At 27.7% G+C, this 23,473-nt stretch overlaps 5 protein-coding genes across 5 annotated transcripts in view; 2 read left to right on the top strand and 3 right to left on the bottom strand.

The window, feature by feature from the left end:
* The first annotated feature begins 61 nt into the window (after nt 1-61).
* Alg13 (Alg13 UDP-N-acetylglucosaminyltransferase subunit) lies at nt 62-1,685 on the top strand. Its single transcript, XM_074249247.1, has 3 exons — nt 62-200; nt 331-507; nt 987-1,685. The coding sequence occupies exons 2-3, from the start codon at nt 415-417 to the stop codon at nt 1,401-1,403; spliced, it is 510 nt and encodes a 169-aa protein (XP_074105348.1). The 5' UTR covers nt 62-200; nt 331-414; the 3' UTR covers nt 1,404-1,685.
* Nucleotides 1,686-1,794: 109 nt separating this feature from the next.
* Nucleotides 1,795-4,561, bottom strand: Scsalpha1 (Succinyl-coenzyme A synthetase alpha subunit 1). The gene is made up of 6 exons (XM_074249246.1): nt 4,335-4,561; nt 3,382-3,617; nt 3,074-3,295; nt 2,695-2,979; nt 2,150-2,284; nt 1,795-2,064 (listed from the first exon to the last, which is right to left on the bottom strand). The coding sequence occupies exons 1-6, from the start codon at nt 4,369-4,371 to the stop codon at nt 1,978-1,980; spliced, it is 1,002 nt and encodes a 333-aa protein (XP_074105347.1). The 5' UTR covers nt 4,372-4,561; the 3' UTR covers nt 1,795-1,977.
* A 1,544-nt stretch (nt 4,562-6,105) lies between these two features.
* LOC141530541 (TBC1 domain family member 12) lies at nt 6,106-9,062 on the bottom strand. The gene is made up of 2 exons (XM_074247709.1): nt 8,401-9,062; nt 6,106-8,324 (listed from the first exon to the last, which is right to left on the bottom strand). Exon 2 carries the CDS (start codon nt 8,096-8,098, stop codon nt 6,893-6,895), a length of 1,206 nt encoding a protein of 401 aa, XP_074103810.1. The 5' UTR covers nt 8,099-8,324; nt 8,401-9,062; the 3' UTR covers nt 6,106-6,892.
* Nucleotides 9,063-10,119: 1,057 nt separating this feature from the next.
* Ssadh (succinic semialdehyde dehydrogenase) lies at nt 10,120-13,062 on the bottom strand. Its single transcript, XM_074249245.1, has 3 exons — nt 12,910-13,062; nt 12,709-12,808; nt 10,120-12,403 (listed from the first exon to the last, which is right to left on the bottom strand). The coding sequence occupies exon 3, from the start codon at nt 12,395-12,397 to the stop codon at nt 10,883-10,885; it is 1,515 nt and encodes a 504-aa protein (XP_074105346.1). The 5' UTR covers nt 12,398-12,403; nt 12,709-12,808; nt 12,910-13,062; the 3' UTR covers nt 10,120-10,882.
* Nucleotides 13,063-14,422: 1,360 nt separating this feature from the next.
* Nucleotides 14,423-23,473, top strand: part of Alpha-man-ia (alpha-Mannosidase class I a) — a 316,108-nt gene continuing 307,057 nt past the window's right edge. Inside the window, exons 1-2 of the mRNA XM_074249203.1 lie at nt 14,423-14,925; nt 20,602-20,832. Coding sequence (XP_074105304.1) covers nt 14,530-14,925; nt 20,602-20,832 — 627 coding nt within the window. The 5' untranslated portion in view covers nt 14,423-14,529. The remainder of the gene's footprint in view (nt 14,926-20,601; nt 20,833-23,473) is intronic.

The following is a 23,473-nucleotide window of genomic DNA, read 5'->3' as shown; positions in this document are numbered from 1 at the left end:
ACGAAGCACAGACTTACATGAGACGTGAGACGAGCAGGAGCAGGGGCAAGGTAACAAGCCGTGTCTGCGTAGTAAAGCAGGAAATTCGTTGAGCGCACGCAGCAGAGTAGCAAACTTATTAAAATTGAAAGATGAATCAGCTATCATTGTTGCCAATAAAAGAAAATTGTTACCTACTTTTAATTAATTGTTTTGAAGAGGTAAAAGGAAAAGAGGGTGCCTAATTTATCAACTACCTCCCCCACGTTCCACGTTTAACTCAAGTTTTCACGTGTTTACTTTATTTTACTTGATAAGAGACACAATTGACAACGACAATTTTTATTGCAGGATGACATCGATATCTTCGAGTTGATAATATTAAAATTTTCCCTTAAAAAATATTATCTTAATCTAATCTTAATTATTTGAAAAATGGAAGTTAATCCGATGACTATTTTTGTCACTGTTGGAACAACAAAGTTTGATAAATTAATAGAAACTGTTTTAGAAGATGAAGTTTTATTGGTAAAAATTATTTATCTATTCATTTTTAATTATAATACTGAAGTTAACAGTCAGCTGTTAATTAAAAAAATTTTTTTAATAAATCAATTACAATAAAAAAAATGAAAATTAACTTAGCAGATAGTTGATAATTTTAAGAATTTTTGTAGCAAATAAATTGTGGCAAAAAAAAATTTATAAAAACTACAAATGCAATTTTTTATAAATAATTTTTTGGAACAAATTTATTTGTTAAAAAAATTTTTTTAAATGCTTCTAAAAATTTTCACTTGTAATTTTTATTCATTTTTACATGTGAAACTTTTTAATTTAATTTTGTGATAATAATTTAATTGCAATAAATATCTAAAAAAATTTTTTATCTGTCAACTTCAGTGTCATTTTTAATGTTGATTATGTGAACCATTAAAAAAATACAAAAAAAATTGTATACATTTTAGCTTTAATATCTTTAATTGATTCATTAATTATAATTCCAGGAATTGAGTAGAAGAAGATATCGTAGATTAATTTTACAAATTGGTAATACAAATTTAACTCCAGATTGTACTCCCAGATGTGGTTTTGAATATATTGAGACGTTCACATTGAAACCGTCGATCAATGAATACATGAGATTCGCCGATTTAATAATTAGCCATGCTGGTGCTGGTAGCTGTTTAGAAGCGTTGGGAGCAAAGAAACCACTTATCGTAGTCACTAATGATTTACTCATGGACAACCATCAATCAGAACTTGCTGAACAATTGAGCCAAGACCAATATTTGTTTCAATGTACTTGTGCTACATTATTGGAAGTCTGTAAATCAATGAATTTATTACGGCTGAAACGATTTGTAGATGATAAAAGCCTAAAAATAGCTGAGATCATTGATTATATCATAGGTTTTGAGTAACTATTGTTTACTCAGCTTGAAACTAATTTTTTGATTAATTTTTTTTTTTTATTTTCAACATTAATTACATTAAGCGCATTGTGATTTAATAACATTATATAGAAACATGATGTTTTTTATGAGTAAATCGCGACATTAAATAACAATTGTTGAGTTATTTTTTCTATTGTTTTGTTATAGCTTAAACAAAGTTTCGCATTTCGTCAATAAGAAGTGTGAAACTACACAATTGAATTACTTTCAATACAATATAATCCTGCAAGGATCATGAACACTGTACAATTTTTATTATTAATTATTAATATATTATTTTTATTAACATTAATGTTATTTTAATAATATAATATGGATAGCGTTTGCTTACACATCAATTTGATATATACTTTCAAAATATTTTTACATATTGAATCTATTTATTTTAAACTTCAGAATTGCGTCAACATTCGTCCTTTTATTAGTAACATATTTTTTTATTTTTCTCCAGAATGATAAAGAGAATTAGTTATTAATTAATTGATTTGAAGGATATTAGGACAAGTAGGACTACAATATTTTACAAACAAGTCTTGATTCATTAGGGTGAGTGAAGGCCAAGACGTGTCATTTCTTTTAATAATTCACGACCCATTTGAGCGGGACTTCTCGTTACAATAACGCCAGCCTGAAAATGATAAAAGATTTTAAATTACAGTATTGCGAAAATAATCTTCATCATTATTTCATTAAATAATGAGCGCATATTTTACCTTTTCAAGTGCGTCTATTTTGTCTTGAGCCCCTCCTTTGCCTCCTGAAATAATAGCTCCAGCGTGACCCATTCTACGTCCAGGTGGTGCGGTAACTCCAGCAATAAACGATACCACAGGTTTAGCATTTGGGCCCTGTAAAATAATAGCAACTACTATTTAAAATCTTTTTTTCATAATAATACAATTGAATTAATACGGTAAATATTATAAAAAAAATATTGTTTTTCTAAAAAATATTTTAAGCTTCTACTTAATAATTTTAAGACATTTAATTATAGTAAAAAAAAAAAAAAAAAACGCTGAACTATAAGATAAAAGATTAGATCAAGAATCTGTCATTGTAATAGTACAAGAAATTTATGCAATATCAGTATTTTCTCAAACTATTTATGCATTTCGTATTTTTTATATATATTTTTAAATATTCTGTATAATATAGGATAATTTATCTAATATCTAGCTCTATGTACAGATGCTCTTGCATCTCTATAGACCTGTATGCTAGAAAATAAATAAATAAAAAAATAAATAAATCAACTAACACTGTTATGCTGAATAAGGTATTCAGCAGCTGATTCTTCAGCACTGCCTCCAATTTCTCCGATCATAATAATTCCAGAAGTAGCAGGATCATTGATGAATACTTCCAAGCAGTCAATAAAGTCAGTGCCGTTGAATGGATCACCTCCAATACCAACGCAAAGTGATTGCCCGAGACCAGTAAGTGTCGTTTGGTTCACAGCTTCGTAAGTTAAAGTTCCTGATCTTGAAACAATACCGATTTTTCCTTTTTGATGAATATGGCCCGGCATGATTCCAATTTTACACTAAAACAATATGCAATATATGCTAAATAATATTCACCAATTATTTAAAAAAAAAAAAAAAAAAAAAGTGTTTGAGTGAATGAAAACTGCTTACTTGTTCTGGTGCAATGATTCCAGGACAATTTGGCCCAATCAAACGTGATTTATTTTGTTCTAATAACCGCCGTTTAACTTTAACCATATCGTGTTGAGGAATACCTTCAGTAATACATACAATTAAGGGCATCTCAGCATCAAGTGCTTCCATAATAGCAGCAGCAGCTGCTGGAGGTGGAACATAAATTACAGAAGCTGTGGCTCCAGTAGCTTCCTTTGCCTTTAGTAAAAATAAGAATGATTTTAATTACACATTATTTAGCAACTACTTTTGCATAGGTATAAAAATTTAAGAAGAACCATTACCTCTTTAACTGTCTTAAATACTGGCTTGCCCAAATGTTCAGTGCCAGCTTTTTTTGGGCTAACACCACCAACAACTTTAGTTCCATAATCTATGGCTTGTTGACAATGAAATGTTCCTTGTTTACCAGTAAACCCTTGGCATATTACTTTAGTATTAGAATCAATTTTCAAATTTTTTCTCGTCTCTGTATAATTGAATCTCACTTGTGAAGCCAAGAGACTGCTTGATCTTCTTACTGAATGTAAAGAAAAATAATTATTAATTTTCTTACAATAAATTTGTTAAAAAAAAAAAAATACTTTTATTATTTAAAAAATAAAATTAAATAAAGAATTAAGGTTAAAATGTTTATTATCATTTCAAGGTGAGGACCGTGGAAATGTTGTACTTGAGTATTTAGTGAACGAGGTCATGAACATCTCAAATAGGATCCCGAATAGGAACACAAAGCAAATAGATTGATGACATAGATGACGTATAGAGAAAAAAAAAACATCAAGTAAATAAAAATTACATCATCAACGATTCAAATGCGAATTTAAAAAACTATAAGTGAAAATTGTTTTTTTAAATGTCAATTGATTAATGTAGTTAATTAATATTAATTTCTCAATTACTACAAAAATATTTTTTTAATGACAGTGTCCTTTCTTACATAATAATTAGATTTTTGTACAAGTACGGAAATCTTCATTGGTCTATATATAGCTTAAATGATAACTGCCAGTTGAATCAAATTAATCATGAAAAAATGTATATACACATATACAGACACATGGATACAGATAGATTAATAAATAAAATAAAAAAAAATGTGCATATCAATTGGCAACTGAGCAAACTTGAAGGACTTGCACAAGATCACCGGGGCAAAGTATCAATTGTAAAATTTTAATTAGTTTTTATTTATTAAATTAAATAAAATAAATATTAATAAATATGATTTACTCACCTGTCAATTTAGAAAGTGCTCTAGCAGCAACAGCCATTTTACAATCAAGCCTTGGTTTTCAACTAATGTAATAAATATATTAAATAATAATTTATATGAGCCTAACCACCATCAAGAATTTCTATCTCTACTTTGGGCCAAGAGGGCAAGACCAAAGACCAGACAAGAAAGAAAAGTATACAGAACCACCACCAATACAGCCGAGCCCAATTTTCGTAGCAAGCAGCTGCTGCTATGTCGTTATAAACATTGATCTTAAGAAGTATTTGTAGAACCACCTACGACTTTTAATATCCAAAAAAGTTAGTGCACAAAAAAACAAAAAAGTAAATAGTTTATTTGGCTGGTTGTAAGATGGCGCCAATTGAAATGGCCGACACTAACCGACAGTGACGACATTCAAACTATACGTGAGGAACACGAACTACATGTATACCAATAGCCCTTCGAAATAAGAGAGCAGTGTTGCGTTTGTATTAAAATGGCGAGGAGTTAAAACGGCAGTTTCAAATAAAATTAATACAATGAATAAATTAAATTAACTTATCAATAAGATAAAATCATGACATTAAAGTTAGCTGTCACTTGACAATTTTTTAATTTTTTTTTAACAAATAAATTTGTTCCAAAAAATTATTTTTAAAAAATTGCATTTGTAGTTTTTTTAAATTTCTAAAGGTCAATTTTTTTTATAAATTTATTTTTGTCATATAATTTATTTGTTACAAAAATTCTTAAAATTATCAACTATCTGCTAAATTAATTTTCATGTAACAACAGGATATTCTTGGGGCAGAAACAGGATTTTTCTTATGGGAGCTACAAGATAAAATTAAAAATTTTAAATAACATGAAAATTAAGTTAACCGACATTTAAAAATTGAAAAAATTTTTTTTATTGAAAAAATTATAACAAAAAAATAAAAAAAACTTGAATGGTGAAATGTATACCAAAAATTAATTTAATTTAACACTATGTAAACCACATAAACTAAGCTAAATAAACTGGTACTCTGAGTAGTAGAAATGAAAATTTACTCCTAATTCATTCCCAATTGTATACCGAGTAAAGTAGCTAAAACTAAACGTTATTTAAAAATTTTAATTTTATGTTGTAGCTCCCACAGGGAAAATCCTGTTGCTGCAACAGGATTTTATCATGTTGCTCCCTTAGGACTGCATCTTTGGAGCACCTATTTTTTTTATCCATGTAGACACTTTCAGAATTTTAGAGGTAGTTAGTATTTTTTTTTTTCAATCCTCTAAACATTTCAGTAAAGTTCAAATGACCTGTGTATTAGGAAAAAGGGAAATAATAAATAGAAAAGAATTATTTATGGAGAATTACACATAGACAAAATATATCAAAAGTTTCAATAGAAGCTTCAAAAAATAATAGCATGCATAGAAGTTTATAAATCATTTATAAGTTAACTAATCTTAGTATTACGATAATATTTGAAATAATTTGTTAATATTGTGGTTATTAGTCTTTATAATACTTATGTAAGTATGTTATACTTAGCAAAGCTTATATCACATATATTTACAATAAATTTAAATGAAAATGTTCAATTTTCAAAAAATACCCAAAATTGATTTGGTACTAACATTAAATAAAAGTTCTAAAATCCGAAGACAAAAATTTTGCAATTGTAAAGAGTTTGTAATTTTACTGAGATTTTAAATTATAAATAGAATAAGAGTAAATGTAACACTAAAATCATATTAACATAAAAAAATATTTTATTCATAAATCTATTACACAGATTTAAAAATATCATAAAAATACAACATACAATATAACTATAATTTCATTCATTTTTCTGGAATTTTGTATTATTAAAAAAATAACATCGAGTATTAACAGATTCAATCTCCTTGAGACTTATATATACATTTACACTTACATTTTTACAGGATCCAGTATTTTGATTATTAAAATATCTCTCTCATTTACTTATTAAAAATTTAATGAGTTGGATATTAAAAAACGTTAATATTCATAACAATAACAAAATTTTCTTCATAAATAGAATCGGTAATTTTTTAACAATACTATTACTTTTCATTTATTTGAGAGAAAAAATTTCAACTTTTCTCCAAGATATATTTTTTCAACAATAAAAAATAAAACTTTTTGCTGAAATAAATGATAATTTTAAAGTTATTTCTTGTGCTTTAAAGTTACTTGAACATATCCATACTGCCATTCTAATACGTCGTATCCCACACTTAGAAAATTCCACAGCAGACGGTAAAAACAGTTCATTTTAAACATTGATTAAATGGGATTCAATGGATGAAAATATTTATTAAACTATTTGACCTTTAAATTTTTAATATGACTTGTATAATATTGTTGGGATTCTAGTTCTTAAAAAAAGTCAATATGTCGAATTTTGTGGGATACGATGTATTAGAATAGCAGTATCAATATTTAAGTTATCACCATCAGCTATTCATCATGATCAACTATATAATTATTTGAGTTTAAAAAATAAAAAATACAAAATTTTTAATATTAAAAATTATTATAAAATGAAACAACTAATTATTCATAATGATAAAATAATTTGATCAAAAGTTTTACCGGCAATTTCTACATTGACTGATTTGATACACTTAAACATTTCATCAACTTTGATCGTATCCGGTAGTTTAATTAAGAATTGTGCAGCATGCACAAAATCCATAGATAATAATTCATTTTTGAATAACATAAGAATACCAATAGCAGTTTTGAATAAAAATTCATCCCCATCTCTAACAAAAACATCCCAAATTCTACTTGTTACATCTAACGGCAATGCTTTAGCATAAATTGTGAATAACCAATCAAGTAAGTAGAAATCTGGAGTTAAATTGATTTCAAGAAAATGTTTATGCAAACAAGATAAATTTCTTGATAATAATTCATTAAAAATATTCCAATATTTATTAATTTTTATTTGATTCAACGTAAACGCTGTGTTATGATATAAATTATTATTGAATAAATTAGCTAGACAAATGAACGCATCAGGTGTATCCATATTAAGTATTAACATAGCTCCTATAAAACTCATACCCTGTACATACCCAATTTCCGGTTTAAAAATACAATAAGCGCCTAATAAATTATAAAGAGATTCAAACAATGGTCCGTTTTTTTGGAAAATTTGTAATGACGGAAAGGTACGCGTAATATCTAATTTTATTGACGCAGATTCAGCATGATTGGCGGTATTAAATTGTTTTAGACAATTTGCATATGTTTCAGCAGTTAAATTCAAATTATTATCAACGGCAAGACGCCAAATCCGTCCACGTACAGCTGATGGAATTCCAAACCACCATAACTCACGTACCTCAGCAGTTGATTTGAGTTGATTGAAATTAGGAATTATTTTCTGATCCCAATACTGTAAATTCGAAGACAGTTTATTTTCATCCTCCAATTGTTGAGCACGTCTCTTTTGATGATCTCTTTCTTCACGTAATTCACGTTTTTTTATTGCATCCAAAAGAGCGTCATATTGTTTGCGGTGTAATAATTCTTCGCGAGAATTTTTGGCAGGTAAATTTGGTGGACGTGATTGTAGAATTAATCCTACGCTACTAATTACATTTATAACATTTTTACTACTATTAATGTTATTGTTGATATTTATATTATTAGCTATTGTGTTCGTAGGGATAGTCATGGGTAAGCTGATACGTCGTGATGAAAAAATGTTTTTAATAAAATTAACCGTTGATGATTCTTTATTTTTTTCGTGCATTTTTGCGATTTGAGTATTCGCACTTTGTTTGTTTCATTCAAATCTAAATTTTATAGAATCTTTAACCCAAATTTAATTTTTCAAAAAATTCTTATGTTTTCCATTTCTAATTTAATAGAAACAGTATATCATATAATTTTTTAATTTTTACTGCAAATTTTCAATCAAAAGCTGTAAATCTATTTACAAGGCTGCAGAAGTTGAAAATTGAACTTCTTGGATGGATCTGAAAATATTATTATTTTAGTTTTGAGTCTAATTATATTAATTAGTAAATAATAATTATTTTATAAATTTATTACCAATATGATATACCAAAATAGAAGTTCAATATTTATTTTGGAGACTATTTTGTTGACGGACGATGTTTGAGTTCACAAATCGATGAAAGTAGCATCAGGTAAATATTATTAAATTTCTAATGTTAGGACGTTAGGTAATTAGATACCTCTAAATTGAAATATATTCATCATAATACACTATAATTTATAGCTATTATATGAGTTTGTCACAATTTGATGTATGCGTGAGTCAAATGTTCCATGATTAAAACAAAAAAACATCTTAAATAGAATATAAATTCATAAATGAAATGATAATTGACAGATAACAGGACAACAAAGTGTATCAACTATTGTTTAAGTCACATTGACAATCAATTCACAGTTGTAGCTGCTGTTTCATGGAAAGAGAAAGATAGTAACTCACCTCATGTGAGCGTTTTTTAAGGTGCGACTTCATGTGAGTACTCATTTCTACAGAGAACTAGGTCACATGATAGTACTTTAAATTACCCGCGGATAAATCAAGAATGAGTAGCGAAAAAGCTGAACAAGTTGAGCTTTATCAATTAATAGAAATGAAATTGAAATTTGACTTGCCGTCTTTTCAGAAAAGTTTTATAATTTATCACATAAATGATTGCAGAAGTTAAGTTCCTACCAAATCTCAATGTTTTTTGATCCTATGACATTAAAATTAGCTGTCACTTCACAATTGTTTTAATTTTTTTTTACCAAATAAATTATAGCAAAAAAAGTTGTTAAAAAAATGGACTTGTAGAAATTTTAATAAATTAAAAATGCAATTTTTAAAAAATAATATTTTAGAACAAATTTTTTTGTTAATGAAAATTAAAAAATTATTAAGCGACAGCTAACTTTAATGTCATTGAAGTATAAATTTTTTAAATGAGTATTCTTTATTTAATAATTCTAAAATTATATCGCGTTACAGAGGCCATAAGGGCGTAAAATAAAAATTTTATTATTTTTTCTAAGTCCAAACAAAATTTTTAGTTTATAAACTAACCTGGCTCCACCTCGGATGCCAAAAGGGCATATGGAAAAAATTTTTTTTCGGGAACCGACGTATTTTTCCGTGAAATGTGCAAAAATGCAAAAAAATTTTTTTCTATATAAAAATTTTTTTTGGACAAAAAAAAAAAGAATTTTTATTATACGCTCTTATGGCATCCGAGGTAGGTCCCGGGAGCCATAAGGGTGTATTAAATTTTATTTTTTGCATTTCTGCACATTTCGGACGAAAATACGTCAATTTCCGAAAAAAAAATTTTTTACACGCCCTTATGGCTCCCGGGACCCACCTCGGATGCCAGGAGGGCGTATATTAAAAATCTATTACTTTCTTTAAGTCCAAAAAAATTTTTAGTTTGAAGGAAATTTGTTTTTGCATTTTTGCACATTTCACAGAAAAATACGTCGGTTCCCGAAAAAAAAAAATTATTTTATACGCCTTTATGGCATTTGAGGTGGGTCCCGAGAGCCATAAGGGCGTATAAAAAAATTTTTTTTAGCATTTCTGCACGTTTCGGATGACACTATGCGATTCCCGAAAAAAAAAATTTTTATCCGCCCTTATGGCTTTTCACCAGGACCTTTTGCCGGTATATGCCTTCATGGCATCTGGAACGCGATGTTATAATTAAATTCTACAACAAAATATAATTATTTGGTCAAAAATAAAAATGAGGTATAATCAATAATCGATAAAGCCAATACTATTTGTTATTAGAATTTTTTTTTATTTTGGAAGACATTTATTTTGCACCGTTAATTAATATATGTCGCACGTTTGGCGAATATATGTTCCTTACATTTTTAAAGTTACCAAATACTTTAAATGGCATAATGGATAAAATAAAAAATAATTTGAACAAAATAGTGTTTTTTGTCTTTAACAATAATAGTTTCAAGACGACGTAAGCATTTTATGAAATATTTCATAGTATTGGTAGATATTGTGCAAAAGATATTTTTACTGCAGTAGACATGTCTAATGTAACACATTTTTTTTAATTTAATCAAATAATTCGGGCTATTACACGAAGTGAATAGTATTTCAAATATGAATTGAACTTTGAACTTATTAACGATTTTTATTATTGTGCAGCACAATCATTCTGCCTATTTATCGACTTATTATCAAGCTTATCTTGTAGCTTGTAATTCAACAATATTTGCTTGTCATTTTTTTTGCATTCTTTGAATTTTTTGTGAGAGACAATGACGTTATAATTGAAATATTTATATTTTAGACATGGGCTACTTGTGGTGAAAATGCTTTGTTCAGTTTGCGCAAGACTATAATTTTTTTTATTTATATAAACTCAAAATTTCCATAAAATTATAAACCAAAACCATTAGATTACAAGAAAAAATTAACATTTTCCACACATCTTGCGATTAATATTTATAAATTTTAAATGATGCTTTTTCATTTGACGAATGATAAAATTAAAAGAAACTATTAAAAAGACTTTTTTTAATATTGGATATTTCCAAGACATAGATATTTAATATCCAAGAAATCATCGACTCCATGTTTAGAACCCTCTCTTCCCAATCCTGATTCTTTAACCCCACCAAATGCTGCTTCGGCACATGAAATTAATCCTTCATTAACTCCTATCATGCCTACTTCCATTTTTCTTGCAACTCTAAAAATCTGTGATAAATTTTCCGAATAGAAATACCCTGCTAGTCCAACATTAATATTATTAGCATCCATTAGAACCTGATCTTCACTTTCAAATTCGTGAATTACAGCAACAGGACCAAAAATTTCTTTTGCAAAAATTTCCATATTTTCATTAACATTGGTCAACAGCGTAGGAGCGTAAAAAAGTTCTCCAAGATCTGCCAATCGCTTACCACCACAATGTAATTTTGCGCCCTTTTTTACAGCATCTTGTACTAAATGATCCACCATATCAATCTGACTTTTTTTTATTAGAGGCCCGTGAGTAACATTCTGTTTTATACCGTCACCCATTACTATGTCTTTTTGCATTCGTTCTAAAAACTTGATAGTAAATTCCTGGAAGACATTTTTTTGTACGTAGAATCGATTTGCAGATATGCAAGTTTGACCTGTATTACGAAATTTACAAACCATTGCACTTGATACTGCCAAATCAATATTTGCTGATTCAAAAACAATAAATGGTGCATTACCACCTAACTCTAAGCAGACTTTTTTAACATTATCAGCACACTGACGATACAAAATTTTACCGACCTGCGTAGAACCCGTGAACGAGACAACTCGAACACGTTTGTCATCACAAATAGCTTTACCAACATTCGGCGAGTTACTTGTATTCGTAGTGATAACATTAATGACTCCTGCAGGAAATCCTGCGTCATCAGCTAGCTGAGCAAGCGCTAGTGCTGTTAATGGAGTATCCTCTGAAGGTTTTATTACACATGTACAACCAGCAGCTATTGCAGCACCAGTTTTGCGAGTTATCATCGCATGTGGAAAGTTCCATGGTGTTATAAGAGCTGCTACCCCTGCTGGTTGCTTAAGAATCATTAATTTACGATTGTCTGTTGTAGCTGGAAGAATTTCACCATTTATGCGACGAGCTTCCTCGGAGAACCACTCAATGAATGAATTTCCATACGTGATTTCAGCTCGAGACTCAGCTAGAGATTTTCCATTTTCTTGGGTTAAAATTTTTGTTAACTCTTCAGAATGCTGGACCATCAAGTTGTACCAGTTTCGAAGCAAGTTAGCGCGATATTTAGCCGTAGTGTTGCTAAATGTCTTGAATGCTTCGGTCGCTGCATCAATGGCAAGTTTAGTGTCCTGAATATTCATGTCGGGCACTGAAGCAATTACAGCTTTGGTAGCTGGATTCACAACTTCGAATTCGGCGTTTCCTTGAGCAGCGACCCATTTTCCATTGATGAATCCTTGGTTTTTGAGTAACGAAAATTCACGTCGTAGACCCGAAAATGCAATGCTCGTCAATAGATTCTTAGATGACAACATTTTTAACTGTAAATATTTTTAATTTAAGCACTATGTAAAACTGCTTCAATCGAAAAAAAAAAAATATATATGTTTTAATAACACTGAAGTTAGCCGTCTGCTGTTGATATTAAAAATTTTTTTAACAAATCAATTACAATAAAAAAAAATGCTTCCAAAAATTTTCACTTGTAATTTTTATTAATTTTCACATGTGAAACTTTTTAGTAATATTTTTTTTATAATAATTAAATTACTATAAAATTATAAAAAAATTTTTAATACCTGTCAACTTCAGTGTCATATGTTTTACTTTCTTTTTTAATACTCACTTTTAAAACAGAATTCACTTTCAGTTGAGCTCAGTGTCGATTCAATCAAGTTGACTAAATGATCTTCATGGTCTAATCTTCATTGATTTAATCAAGTCCCCTATTTGAAATCATACAAAAAAAAAATCAATCTAGTCTTTTACTGTAATAACAATATTATATAAGAATTGATATTGAATAAATTCTGTATGATGTACTTACGTTATCAGGCATTGTCCTAATTTATCTGTCACGACACGTTAACATGATAGGATTGATGGACACTGAAAATATTCGGATGTGATTCTACTGGTAGTTTCTGGCGATTTTTAATTAAAGATTTACTATAAATCCGCTGGTCTTCGGGTGTTATCGTAAACATTAACCCTAAAGTTACGGCTTCAACTCGTTTAGTCGTGATGTTAAAAGTGTTCACTAGAGGCGTTGTTTTTTGAAAAAATAGCCGGCAGCAATTATTTTAATGTTTTAGGTTCGTTTTTTATTTCGGATTGTAAAACTGGTTCTTAATTATATTTTTTAAAATCGAAAATATGTACTTTTTTGATGACAATAAATTTAGCAGATATATAATAATTTTTTTTAACAAATAAATTATGGCAAAAAAAATTAGGAAAAAAAATTAACTTTTAGAAATTTTAAAAAATTAAAAATGCAATTTTTTAAAAATAATTTTTCGGAACTAATTTTTTTGTTAAATAAAATTTAAAAATTCTTTAGTGACTGCTAACTTTAATGTCGAACTTTTTTGCTGAAACAAAATAGATGTCATAAATTTATAACATTTCAGAAAAAAAAAATCAAAAGTAATAAACTAAAAAAGAGGCGTTTTTATTTTATTATTAATATTTATTAACTTAAATACGAAGACATAAAAAGTATATCTATTTTTACGAATGACATTAAAGTTAGCTATCACTTGACAATTTAAAAATTTATTTTAACAAACAAATTTCTTCCAAAAAATTATTTTTAAAAAATTGCATTTGTAATTTTTAATATTTCTAAACGTCAATTTTTGTTGCCACAATTTATTTGTTACAAAAATTCTTAAAATTATCAACTATCTGCTAAGTTAATTTTCATTTTTTATGAGGCTGAAGTTAGCAGACACTTGAAAATTTTTAGATTTTTCTTTCAAAATAAACTAGGTATAGAAAATTATTTATAAAAATCTCATTCATAATTTTTCAGAGGTTCTAAAGATAAAATTTTTAAATAAAATTTTCTTGCTATGATTATGACATTAAATTTGGCTGTCACTTCACAATTGTTTTAATTTTTTTTAACAAATAAATTATAGCAAAAAAAATCATTAAAAAAATGGACTTGTAGAAATTTTAATGAATTAAAAATGCAATTTTTTAAAAATAACTTTTTAGAACAAATTTTTTTGTTAATGAAAACTAAAAAATTATCAAATGACAGCTAACTTTAATGTCATGCTATAATTTGTTTATTAAAAAAATGCTGAAAATTATCAGATGTCTCTTAATTTCAGCATCTATTTTTATATAAATAAAAAATTTTTTGACGCATGCGTTAATTGGTGTATTTTCCGTTACCATAAGAAATATCGATAAAAAAAATTTCAAATTTACCGCTAGTGTAACCTTTGTTACCGCGCGCACAAATCACAGCGCCAAATTGATGGTACTTAAGACTAATCTACAAGATGGCGTAACAGTCGCTTCCCCCACCGTAATGGCGTGTGACAGTTCGCGAACAGCAACAAAACGTAATAGTAAATTGTGTATATTTAGTTAAATCTCGTCTATAATATTTAATAAACGTATTAATAATTATCAATAAATAGAATACAAAATGACTAACAAAATCTATATTTTACCGTCGTATCAACGTTTTATAAACGGTGTACCAGTACCATTGTTTTCGCGACGTTCAATTCGTTTACGTGAAAAGTATCTTATTCTACTTGTATTTTTGACGTTTGGAATAGTATGTTTCGGAACATTTTTCTTTTTGCCGGATTTTCGTAGTGCTAAAGGATCAGTAGCATACAATAGTGTTTACAATGTTTATCAAAAAATCCAAAAAGTCGGTCCTGATTTATTATTACCGGCACCACCACATGGAGTTATGGGCCCGTTAGATCCTCATGGACCTGGTGGTTATTTTCATGCATTTAATGTCGGCCTTGAACGTCCTGGTGATGTTGTCCAAGATATTCATCTCATTGAGGACAAACTAAAGCTACAGGTTAAAACTTGTCATTAAGACTTTTCGATTGTACGTTGCGCGTTGACTTAGTTCCACGTGTCCATCACGTTTGATTGTTTTGCGATTGTTTTATTTATTTATTCATTTTTCGTTAACTGATTATCGATCAACAATATAATTTAACTATTTTTAGTATCCCATTATTTCTACTGCAGTATCAATAGTTTCAATATTATGTATTATCTAATACTTTTGATTAGCGCACAAACACAGGAAAAATGTTGTTGGGAAAATTACAATCACGTTGTTAAAATGCCTATCAAAGTAGTAAATATCCGAACAAAAACAGTTTCACTGTAAAAAAATCGTGCCAAGTCCACGTTCATAAGACTATTAAGAAAAAAAAATTTTATTTCTTTACAAAAAGATATAAAATAAAAAATTAAAAAATCCAAGTAACCGATATGGTTGTATATGATTTTCGAAAATTAAAAAAAAATTTTTGTAAATTTAAAAATTAAAAGAAACAATTTTGGAACGTATTTAGTGTGCGTAGTTACGAAATATTTCACTTTTTATGAAATTCTAAATTGTATCTACTAGGACACTTAAAAAAATTGAAGTACACAATAACGCACACCAAGTACGTTCCAAAATTGTTTCTTTTAATTTTTAAATTTACAAAAATTTTTTTAATTTTCGAAAATCATATACAACCATATCGGTTACTTGGATTTTTAATTTTTATTTTATATCTTTTTGTAAAGAAATAAAATTTTTTTTCTTAATAGTCTTATGAACGTGGACTTGGCACGATTTTTTACAGTGAAACTGTTTTTGTTCGATTTCAGTTTTTTTGTAATTATAATAAAAATTGACAATTTTAATTTAATACATTTCCGGTGGCAAACTATCCCCTTTAAGCTATAGTTCATATAAAAGTTATTCTTGCGCCGCCTGGCGTGTGTAATTGCAAGCTGTCAAATATCTTTTTTCACTGTAGTTTCCCATCTATTATAAGATTAGCATGCATCGTTATATTATTTAGTCTCTGGCCGTCCGCTTTTTACATAAGAAAAAAGTTAAAATCTAAAAATCTGGGTCGCTATAGTTTGTGCTGATTATTTTTAATAATTTTAAATAGAAATTATAAAGATAATTGATAATAATCAAATAATACGCGTAATAAAAAGCATGAACTACTATTATAAAATATCATATAAAAAAAAAAATCAAATTAAATTTGAAAAAAAACTTGTAACCTCAAAAAACGATTCTGCTTACGGTATATACACACTCGGTAGTCTGGCTTGAGAACGGAACTTGGCGCCAGATTCTACCGAATCTGTTGATCTGAATATTTACGATGTGACATTGTAAACTTAAAAATCTTATATTGTCAATGTCACTGTATTGAAAGTCTTTTCTTCGATTACGATGTTACCATTGTAATTTTTTCTAAATCTTTTTTCCCGTGTTATATTGAAATTTATGAATGGTTTTAAATTAATGAGTATACGTTTTGATATTGGGCAATTAGACTTTTAATTGATTATAAATATTAGAATCTCGTTAAATTTAATTAAAACATTTTTTTTTACATTATTTATAAGAATTCAATTTATAATGGGAAAATATTCACTTCCTTTTAAAATAAATGTTAAATCATCACTGATACTTTTATTTTATAAATTTATGAACGTGGTGAACCATGAATAAGTTCAATAAAGCCTTGACTCGGATGTTATGTGACGGTCGATTAATTTTAATAGAATTTCAATACAGTTATTATAGAGAAATTTTTTTTAGTAAAATATTTTAACATGTAATTTTTTTTTTTTTTTTTTTTTTTTTTTTAGAACAGTTAAATTATGTAAGAATTGAAATTGTTATATCATTAGTGTCAAAAATTTTTGAACTTCCCGTTAAGAAAATTGAGAATTTTCAAGCTAGGGAGTTATTGGTTTTACCCTGTTTTTCGAAAATCGAGTTTCCAACGGATGTTGATTTCCCCGAATGTTTCCGCGAAGATGTCTGTATGTTTGTATGTGTGTGTGAGGTCATATGTAAACTGCTTATAACTTTTGAACGACTTGACCGATTGGAACTAAATTAGTAGCGTTTTGAAGAGTTCCATCAAACTTAGACGTTCTGTGATTTTGGATTGGTAGATTCCGAGAAATCCCAAAATAACTAACAAAATTTTTTTTCCAAATGTGGTTTTTTTGGAATTACTTATAAACGGTTTTACTGACCGATTTCAAAAACTAATCAGCTCTTAGTATAAAAAAACCCCGTCTATCACCGTCGGTCCAGCCGAAATCGGTTGATTCGTTTCTGAGATATCGTTGTCGAAAAACGTTGAAAAAATTTTTTTTTCTCAGAATCTTTATGAAGTTCTAAGTCTGAAAAGTTCACGCTTCAAAATTCTTTAAAGAAATCAAAAAACTGCGTTGAATGCATTAAACAGCGAGAAAGTCGGTTGATTCATTCAAAAGTTATTGCGGTTTGAAAATTCAAAAAATAGTGTTTTATAAAACTTCTATCAGACTTTTGAGCTCGAAGAGCTCAAAAGCATAGAAAAGCTATTTCTTTGAGCTAGGAGAGCTCAAAATAACACAAAATTATATTTGAGCTCGAAGAGCTCAAAAACAAAATAAGTGAAAATTTTTATTTATAAAATGCTGCTTTAGTATAATTTATTATCATACTATAATTTTTAATTTATTATGTTCGAACAAAAATAAACTAGTATATTTTGACTGAATTTGTTCTGTTATAAAATAATAACTCAAAGATTTTTAAATGAGTCGAATTCAATTATAGATACATACTACGTTTTATTTGAAGGTAGTGTTATTAAATATTTTTCGTTTACTTTGTTTACAACCGATGAGATTGTTGTCAATTTAAATATTTTTTACTTGTTTAATAAATAAATAGGAATCTAATTTTTTACGAAGTAACGTTAATACTAAATCTTGTTTAAATGAGTTGTGAAACAGGAAAAAATTTTGTTAGTTTCGGCCAAATTTTTGACAATTGAGTTTTGATCGGGTCTCATTTTTAGCTTCTCGGAAGATTGTTTCAATTATTTTTTGACGGAAAATTCCAAATACGAGTATGTATTTGGAGTCTTACATCGTTCGTTCTTTAAATCAATAACAAGTCGTTCATTAAAATTATTTTTCTTTTAATTTTATTAGTAATTTTGCAAAGTCAAAGAGTGAGCGTGTGTGATTCACACTGGATTAACTTGTCTCGATAAATTTTTATTATAAAAACATAGAGAAATAAAATTTGAGTGACAATTCGAAAATGCTTTAGAATTTAATAAGTAAAAATATAGTGATCCCTTAGAAGTACAAAACTAATTCTATAATCAAAATTGACTACAAGTAAAGAAGGTTAAGACATAGAAGTAATTTTTGTTCATAGCGATTTATTGACAAATACTAACTAATATTGTAAAAATACACAATTTTGTTAATGTTTGAAACTAATTGTTGATTGATTAATAGTTGATCAATTGTCGATAGATAAATAGCTGATAGATAAACGATATAGAGTTTTCTGAGTAGGTATGTAGGCGTAAGAAATAACTTGAAAGTAGAGATAATAAGTCCAAAGCAGATGTTATTCACATGATTGACAGAAAAAATTTAGATTGGAAAAAATATTTGTCGTAGTATGCAATATAAAGATAATAAAAAAAGAATTCTAAAGATACTTAATCCCTAAATTTACGATAGAATTTTTAAATATAGACTGAAAAGTTTAGTTTCAAATGAGCTACAGTAAATTCTGCAGAGGAAACTATTTAAAAGAATATTCAATAGTTTAAAGAAAAGAAAATAGGCTTATGGCCATGAACAGTCTAAAATTATTTTCTAATAATTAAGTTTTTCTAACAATAAAAGTTTTAGTTAGCGAATATACATTTTACAAAAAGATATCTAAAGATAAGCAAGTAATTTACAACTCAACGAAACATATAATCATGACAAATAATGTTATTACCAGAACTAGAGTAGTATTGTAGATAATAATTATAACTATTGGATTTTCATACACAGTAAAAATTTTTGCGTCATTTCTAACACAAAAATATGTGTCAAAAAAAATTTAACATAAATTTTGTGTCATTTTAACATAAATGTTTTATGTTAAAAAAATAACACATTTTTGTGTTAAATGTTACATAAACTTATGTCAAAATAATCCATGGTTCATCCGAAGATTTTTGACACGTGTAACTGTCGAATATTTACACAATAAAATGTTAAGAAGTGATATCCCTAGATTGACGTAACGATAATGCTTAACCTCAATTATTTTCAATGAAAAACATTCAAGTTATTAAATATGTGGAACTTTTGTATCAATAAAAGGATTAATTGATAATTCGATAAAATAAACATTGTAGCAACAGGACATTTTTTATGGTTTTATTATAAAATAGTAAAGTAATTATTTACATGAAATAATCGCAATTAAAATAACAAATTCTTTTTCGTAAGTTTCATAAATTTTTCAGATAGATATCTGCCAATTTCAATATCATCTAAACAATATTGTAAAATAATTATATTAATTAAAAAACTGATATATATTTTGAAGAAAGTAAACGTTCAACAAAAAATATATAGGCTTTGGAGGTTAATTATTTTTATTAAAAACATTTCACACTAAATTAAATTGACATTTACGTTTGATACACTCAAATCACTTTCCACCAATAAAACATTAAATTTAACAATCACGTTTGAGTATTTTTAAAATATACTTTAAAAAAAAAAATTTTGTAAAACAAAATTTTTTCGATGTTTATATGAGATAAGATGTGGAATGTACAAGATGGCGGCGTTTATCTCGCCTAAAAAAGTAGAGAGCAGTTTCTGACACATGTTTATGTAAAATCAACACAACTTAAATATTGATTTTATAATGACATTTTTGAAATGTTACTTTTTTATAAGATAACACTTTTTTTGTGTTGGAAAAAAGCGAACTAACAACACAATTGTATTATGTTAAATTGACACAAAAAAGTGTCAGATATTTGACACTAAAATATTTGACACGGAGAATTTTTGACGCAATGACGGAAAATTTTTTATTGTGTATTTTAGCAATGCAGTCAATACAATAAACGCTCTAGTAATAAGTCTTATGAACTGTCATATGGGTGATTACAAACTGGTAGAAACTATTAAACTGCTGAAATTGGTTTTGATCAAACAGAATAGCGTTAATTATTTATTAATCACAGTTTATTATCGACAGTAACTATATAAGCTATGTGAAAATTTTGGCAATCACCTCTTTTTTCTCAAGCAATAATTTTTCATGACATAATTTATCTAGTAAAATTTATCAAGTAGAAAATTTTATAACTGCTTTTGAATTACAATCATGCAGTTGAGACATTAAACATCCAATAAAAAATGTAATCACTAAATATTACTGGATATCACATGATAAATAGTTATCAATAATACAAATCATAATGTATTTCGTTAAATGACTGCAAATTTTTCTTAAATTTAATTTCTAATAATGAAAACAACTTTCTTATTTATTGTTATGAATATCATTACGAAATTTTTATATTAAAATCCCAAAATAACTAACAAAGAAACGATGATATTAATAAATGAATATGCAAGACTTCTACAATAAAGTTTGAAAATTCTATTTTTGTCAATTATTTAGGCGAAAATCAACGAAGACAATGAACAACAAAAGACATTGGAGAAACCGGAAATAGTGGAAGATTCGCGTACGCGTGTGACCAGTAGTGCTATTCCGTTACCACAAGAAGATCATCAGCATGAAGAGGCCATAGTGATAGTGCCACCGGCTCCAGCGGACGTGCTTCCGACTCTTGTAGGTGGGGAAGACAAGGATCCAATTGCACGCCAACGTCGGGACAAAGTTAAAGAGGTAAGCCGACACTAATTGAATGAATTTTGTTATCGCTCCCTATTTTTACACTCTTTCAGTTTCCATTTACTTCCTCATGACATAATATTGTTATTTACTGCAATATATTACAGATTTCAGTGGTATATTATTAAGTTACTTACTCCAATGGCTTTTAAATTTATTTGACCTTTTTTACGGCTTGTATCTAAGTCATTTCATTACAAACGCATTCGTATCAGTCATTTTTACATTCATCATGAATGGTTTTTATTCATTTCAAGGAAGTCAAGGCTTATTTGAACACATATTTTACTGGGTCATGCTCTTTATCTTTTTAATATTAGTCTTCTTTTTTGATACAACATTTTTTTATTTTATTACTTAAAAGTAGGTCCCAGCTATTACAGGCTCATGAATTTTCCCTAAACAACGAAAAATTAAAAAAAAAAAACACTTTACAGTTTACAAAATCTATATACATTTAATTAAGAGTTAATGATATCCAAAAGTACAAGCCTTCTAAAGTTCATTGAATGTTTAATATTCGTAAAATAAAAATACATGAGTATTTAAAGTTAGTCAATTGTTGAAACTCAAAAAAAAAAAACGGGACACGATTTATCATTGGTTATCATTAAAACGGTTATCATTGCGTCAAAAAATTTTGTGTTAAATTTTCAACACTTTTTTACTGTGTACTTTAAAAATCATTTTTAAATTTTGAATTATAAATAAATCAATTAAATCAGTAAAGAAATTTTTTCTTGAATTCATTAACAAACCAACAATCAAAGAAGAAAAACTTTTCAAATCGATGTAATTTTCCTAGTCATTGCTATTTGAAAAATAAATCTGTTGAATTAAAAAAATTTTGTATCTTATAATTGGCTGGTATAAAAATTGATAAAATTAGATTTATTTTTGAAGGGGCATTAAAAGATTAATATGATAGTTAAATATCAGCGAAATCTAAGATACAAAAGTTGACGATCGAATGATTTTGCATGTAATGACCAATATTTATCAATTATGAGATACACTAAATACATATTTTATTCTATAAATTTAATTCACTTTCTCTTACTCTGACATGCAAACTTTCTCTAATAGTTTCGGTCGAAGCATTATAGTTTTCCTATATTGTCATTCTCAGATTAATTCTTTTATCTGTTCTTATTGTATTCTGATCCTATCGCTGGCACGTTATGTGGAGTAATAATGGCGCTAGATTTAAATTTGCCCGCGAGCTGTTCAATCTCGTAGCACGGTATGGACCACTTTGCATGCAAAACGACTTGATAAAAATAAAATGTTGAATTATACGAGCACACTTTTGTTGTGTATGTTAAGTTATTACAGTAATATGAATTTTAGTGTAAATGATAACTTTTAAATTTGTTTTTTAATACTAATTTTTATAAATATACAATAACTTTTTTTAGTGTATTTTTTATTAACTCAGCGTTGCTCAAAATTGAAATATTTAATTAAAAATGCTGGGATGCAAAGTTATGTGAACGTTTTTTCCAATATTTATATCAATTTACATCGGAATAAACTTGTTAAGATAAATTAAAAAAAAAAGTTTTTAATTTGACTGACGTGTTTTAACAGTTTGCCGTTAGTTGTCACTGATTGCGAATACTTGTTGTTTCATCGCAAAACTATTGTTTCGAGAAATCGAAGCGAACGTGTAGGTATAACTGAAATAGCGCCTTCGACAGTGTCAGTACACGAACAAGTGTATGCACGAATATCAGTCAATGAGTTAATGTATATACGTTTTATTCCCATCGTTTTCGTTTGCACATCGTCATCGTGGGTGACAAATTAAACTACCGAATGTCGAATTTCATTTAAAAAATGAATGGAAATTTTTTTTAGCATTTATGCATTAAATTGCCGTTAGTTTTTATGTAAGGATCTGTTTTTAATTTTTTTTTTTAAACGAAAAATGTATATTTTAAAACAAGGATGAATTTTCCTCCTCTTAATATCGGGATTATGGAATTTTAGAAAACATAAAAATTTCGACAGCATTTTTGATACAGGCTATACAATATTCGACTAAATAAATTTAAAAACTATAGTTGATATTAGTAGAACAAAGTAATTTTGAAAAACAAAAAGTGTAAATGTGATATGTTCAAATGAAACAACGAAGAATTTTAAGTAGAGTGTTGTTAAAGTCCAATTAAAAGTTAATTTATTTACTTGCTTAATTTAAGTTAAAAGAGCATCAATAGTAGTTGAAAGTAAATATATCATTGAAATAATAGAGTACGAAGTACTTCAATTTAATATGATTGCTAAGCACTTAGTACATGGTAAATGCAAGTCAAATAGTTTTGGTAATTATACAATGTGATAAACCGCTTTTGTTTGTACAAATCCATTGAATGAGACTGGCTGCTTTCAAAGTTTAGATGTATAGAAAATACAGATACGTGTATCTGTACACGTAACATTACTTGGTTAGGTGATGATGGTAAATATTGATTATTTTTCATTCTTTTTAACACAGGCAGTTTAAGTTCAACTAAATATATTTTTATGTACAATGGCTCTAGATTATTGTTAAATTCTATGAAGTCAACAACTTCAATAAACTTGATTTATGATCAAAATCATTAATTATTGCATGATGTATGTTTAATTT

Source organism: Cotesia typhae, unplaced genomic scaffold (genome assembly GCF_013202065.1).
Source record: "Cotesia typhae breed Kobodo isofemale line unplaced genomic scaffold, CoteBio_Ctyphae contig_5, whole genome shotgun sequence".
Classification (NCBI taxonomy): Eukaryota; Metazoa; Arthropoda; class Insecta; order Hymenoptera; family Braconidae; genus Cotesia; species Cotesia typhae.
The sequence above is the reverse complement of the archived record's forward strand: the minus strand, read 5'-3'. Positions and strand labels throughout refer to the sequence as shown.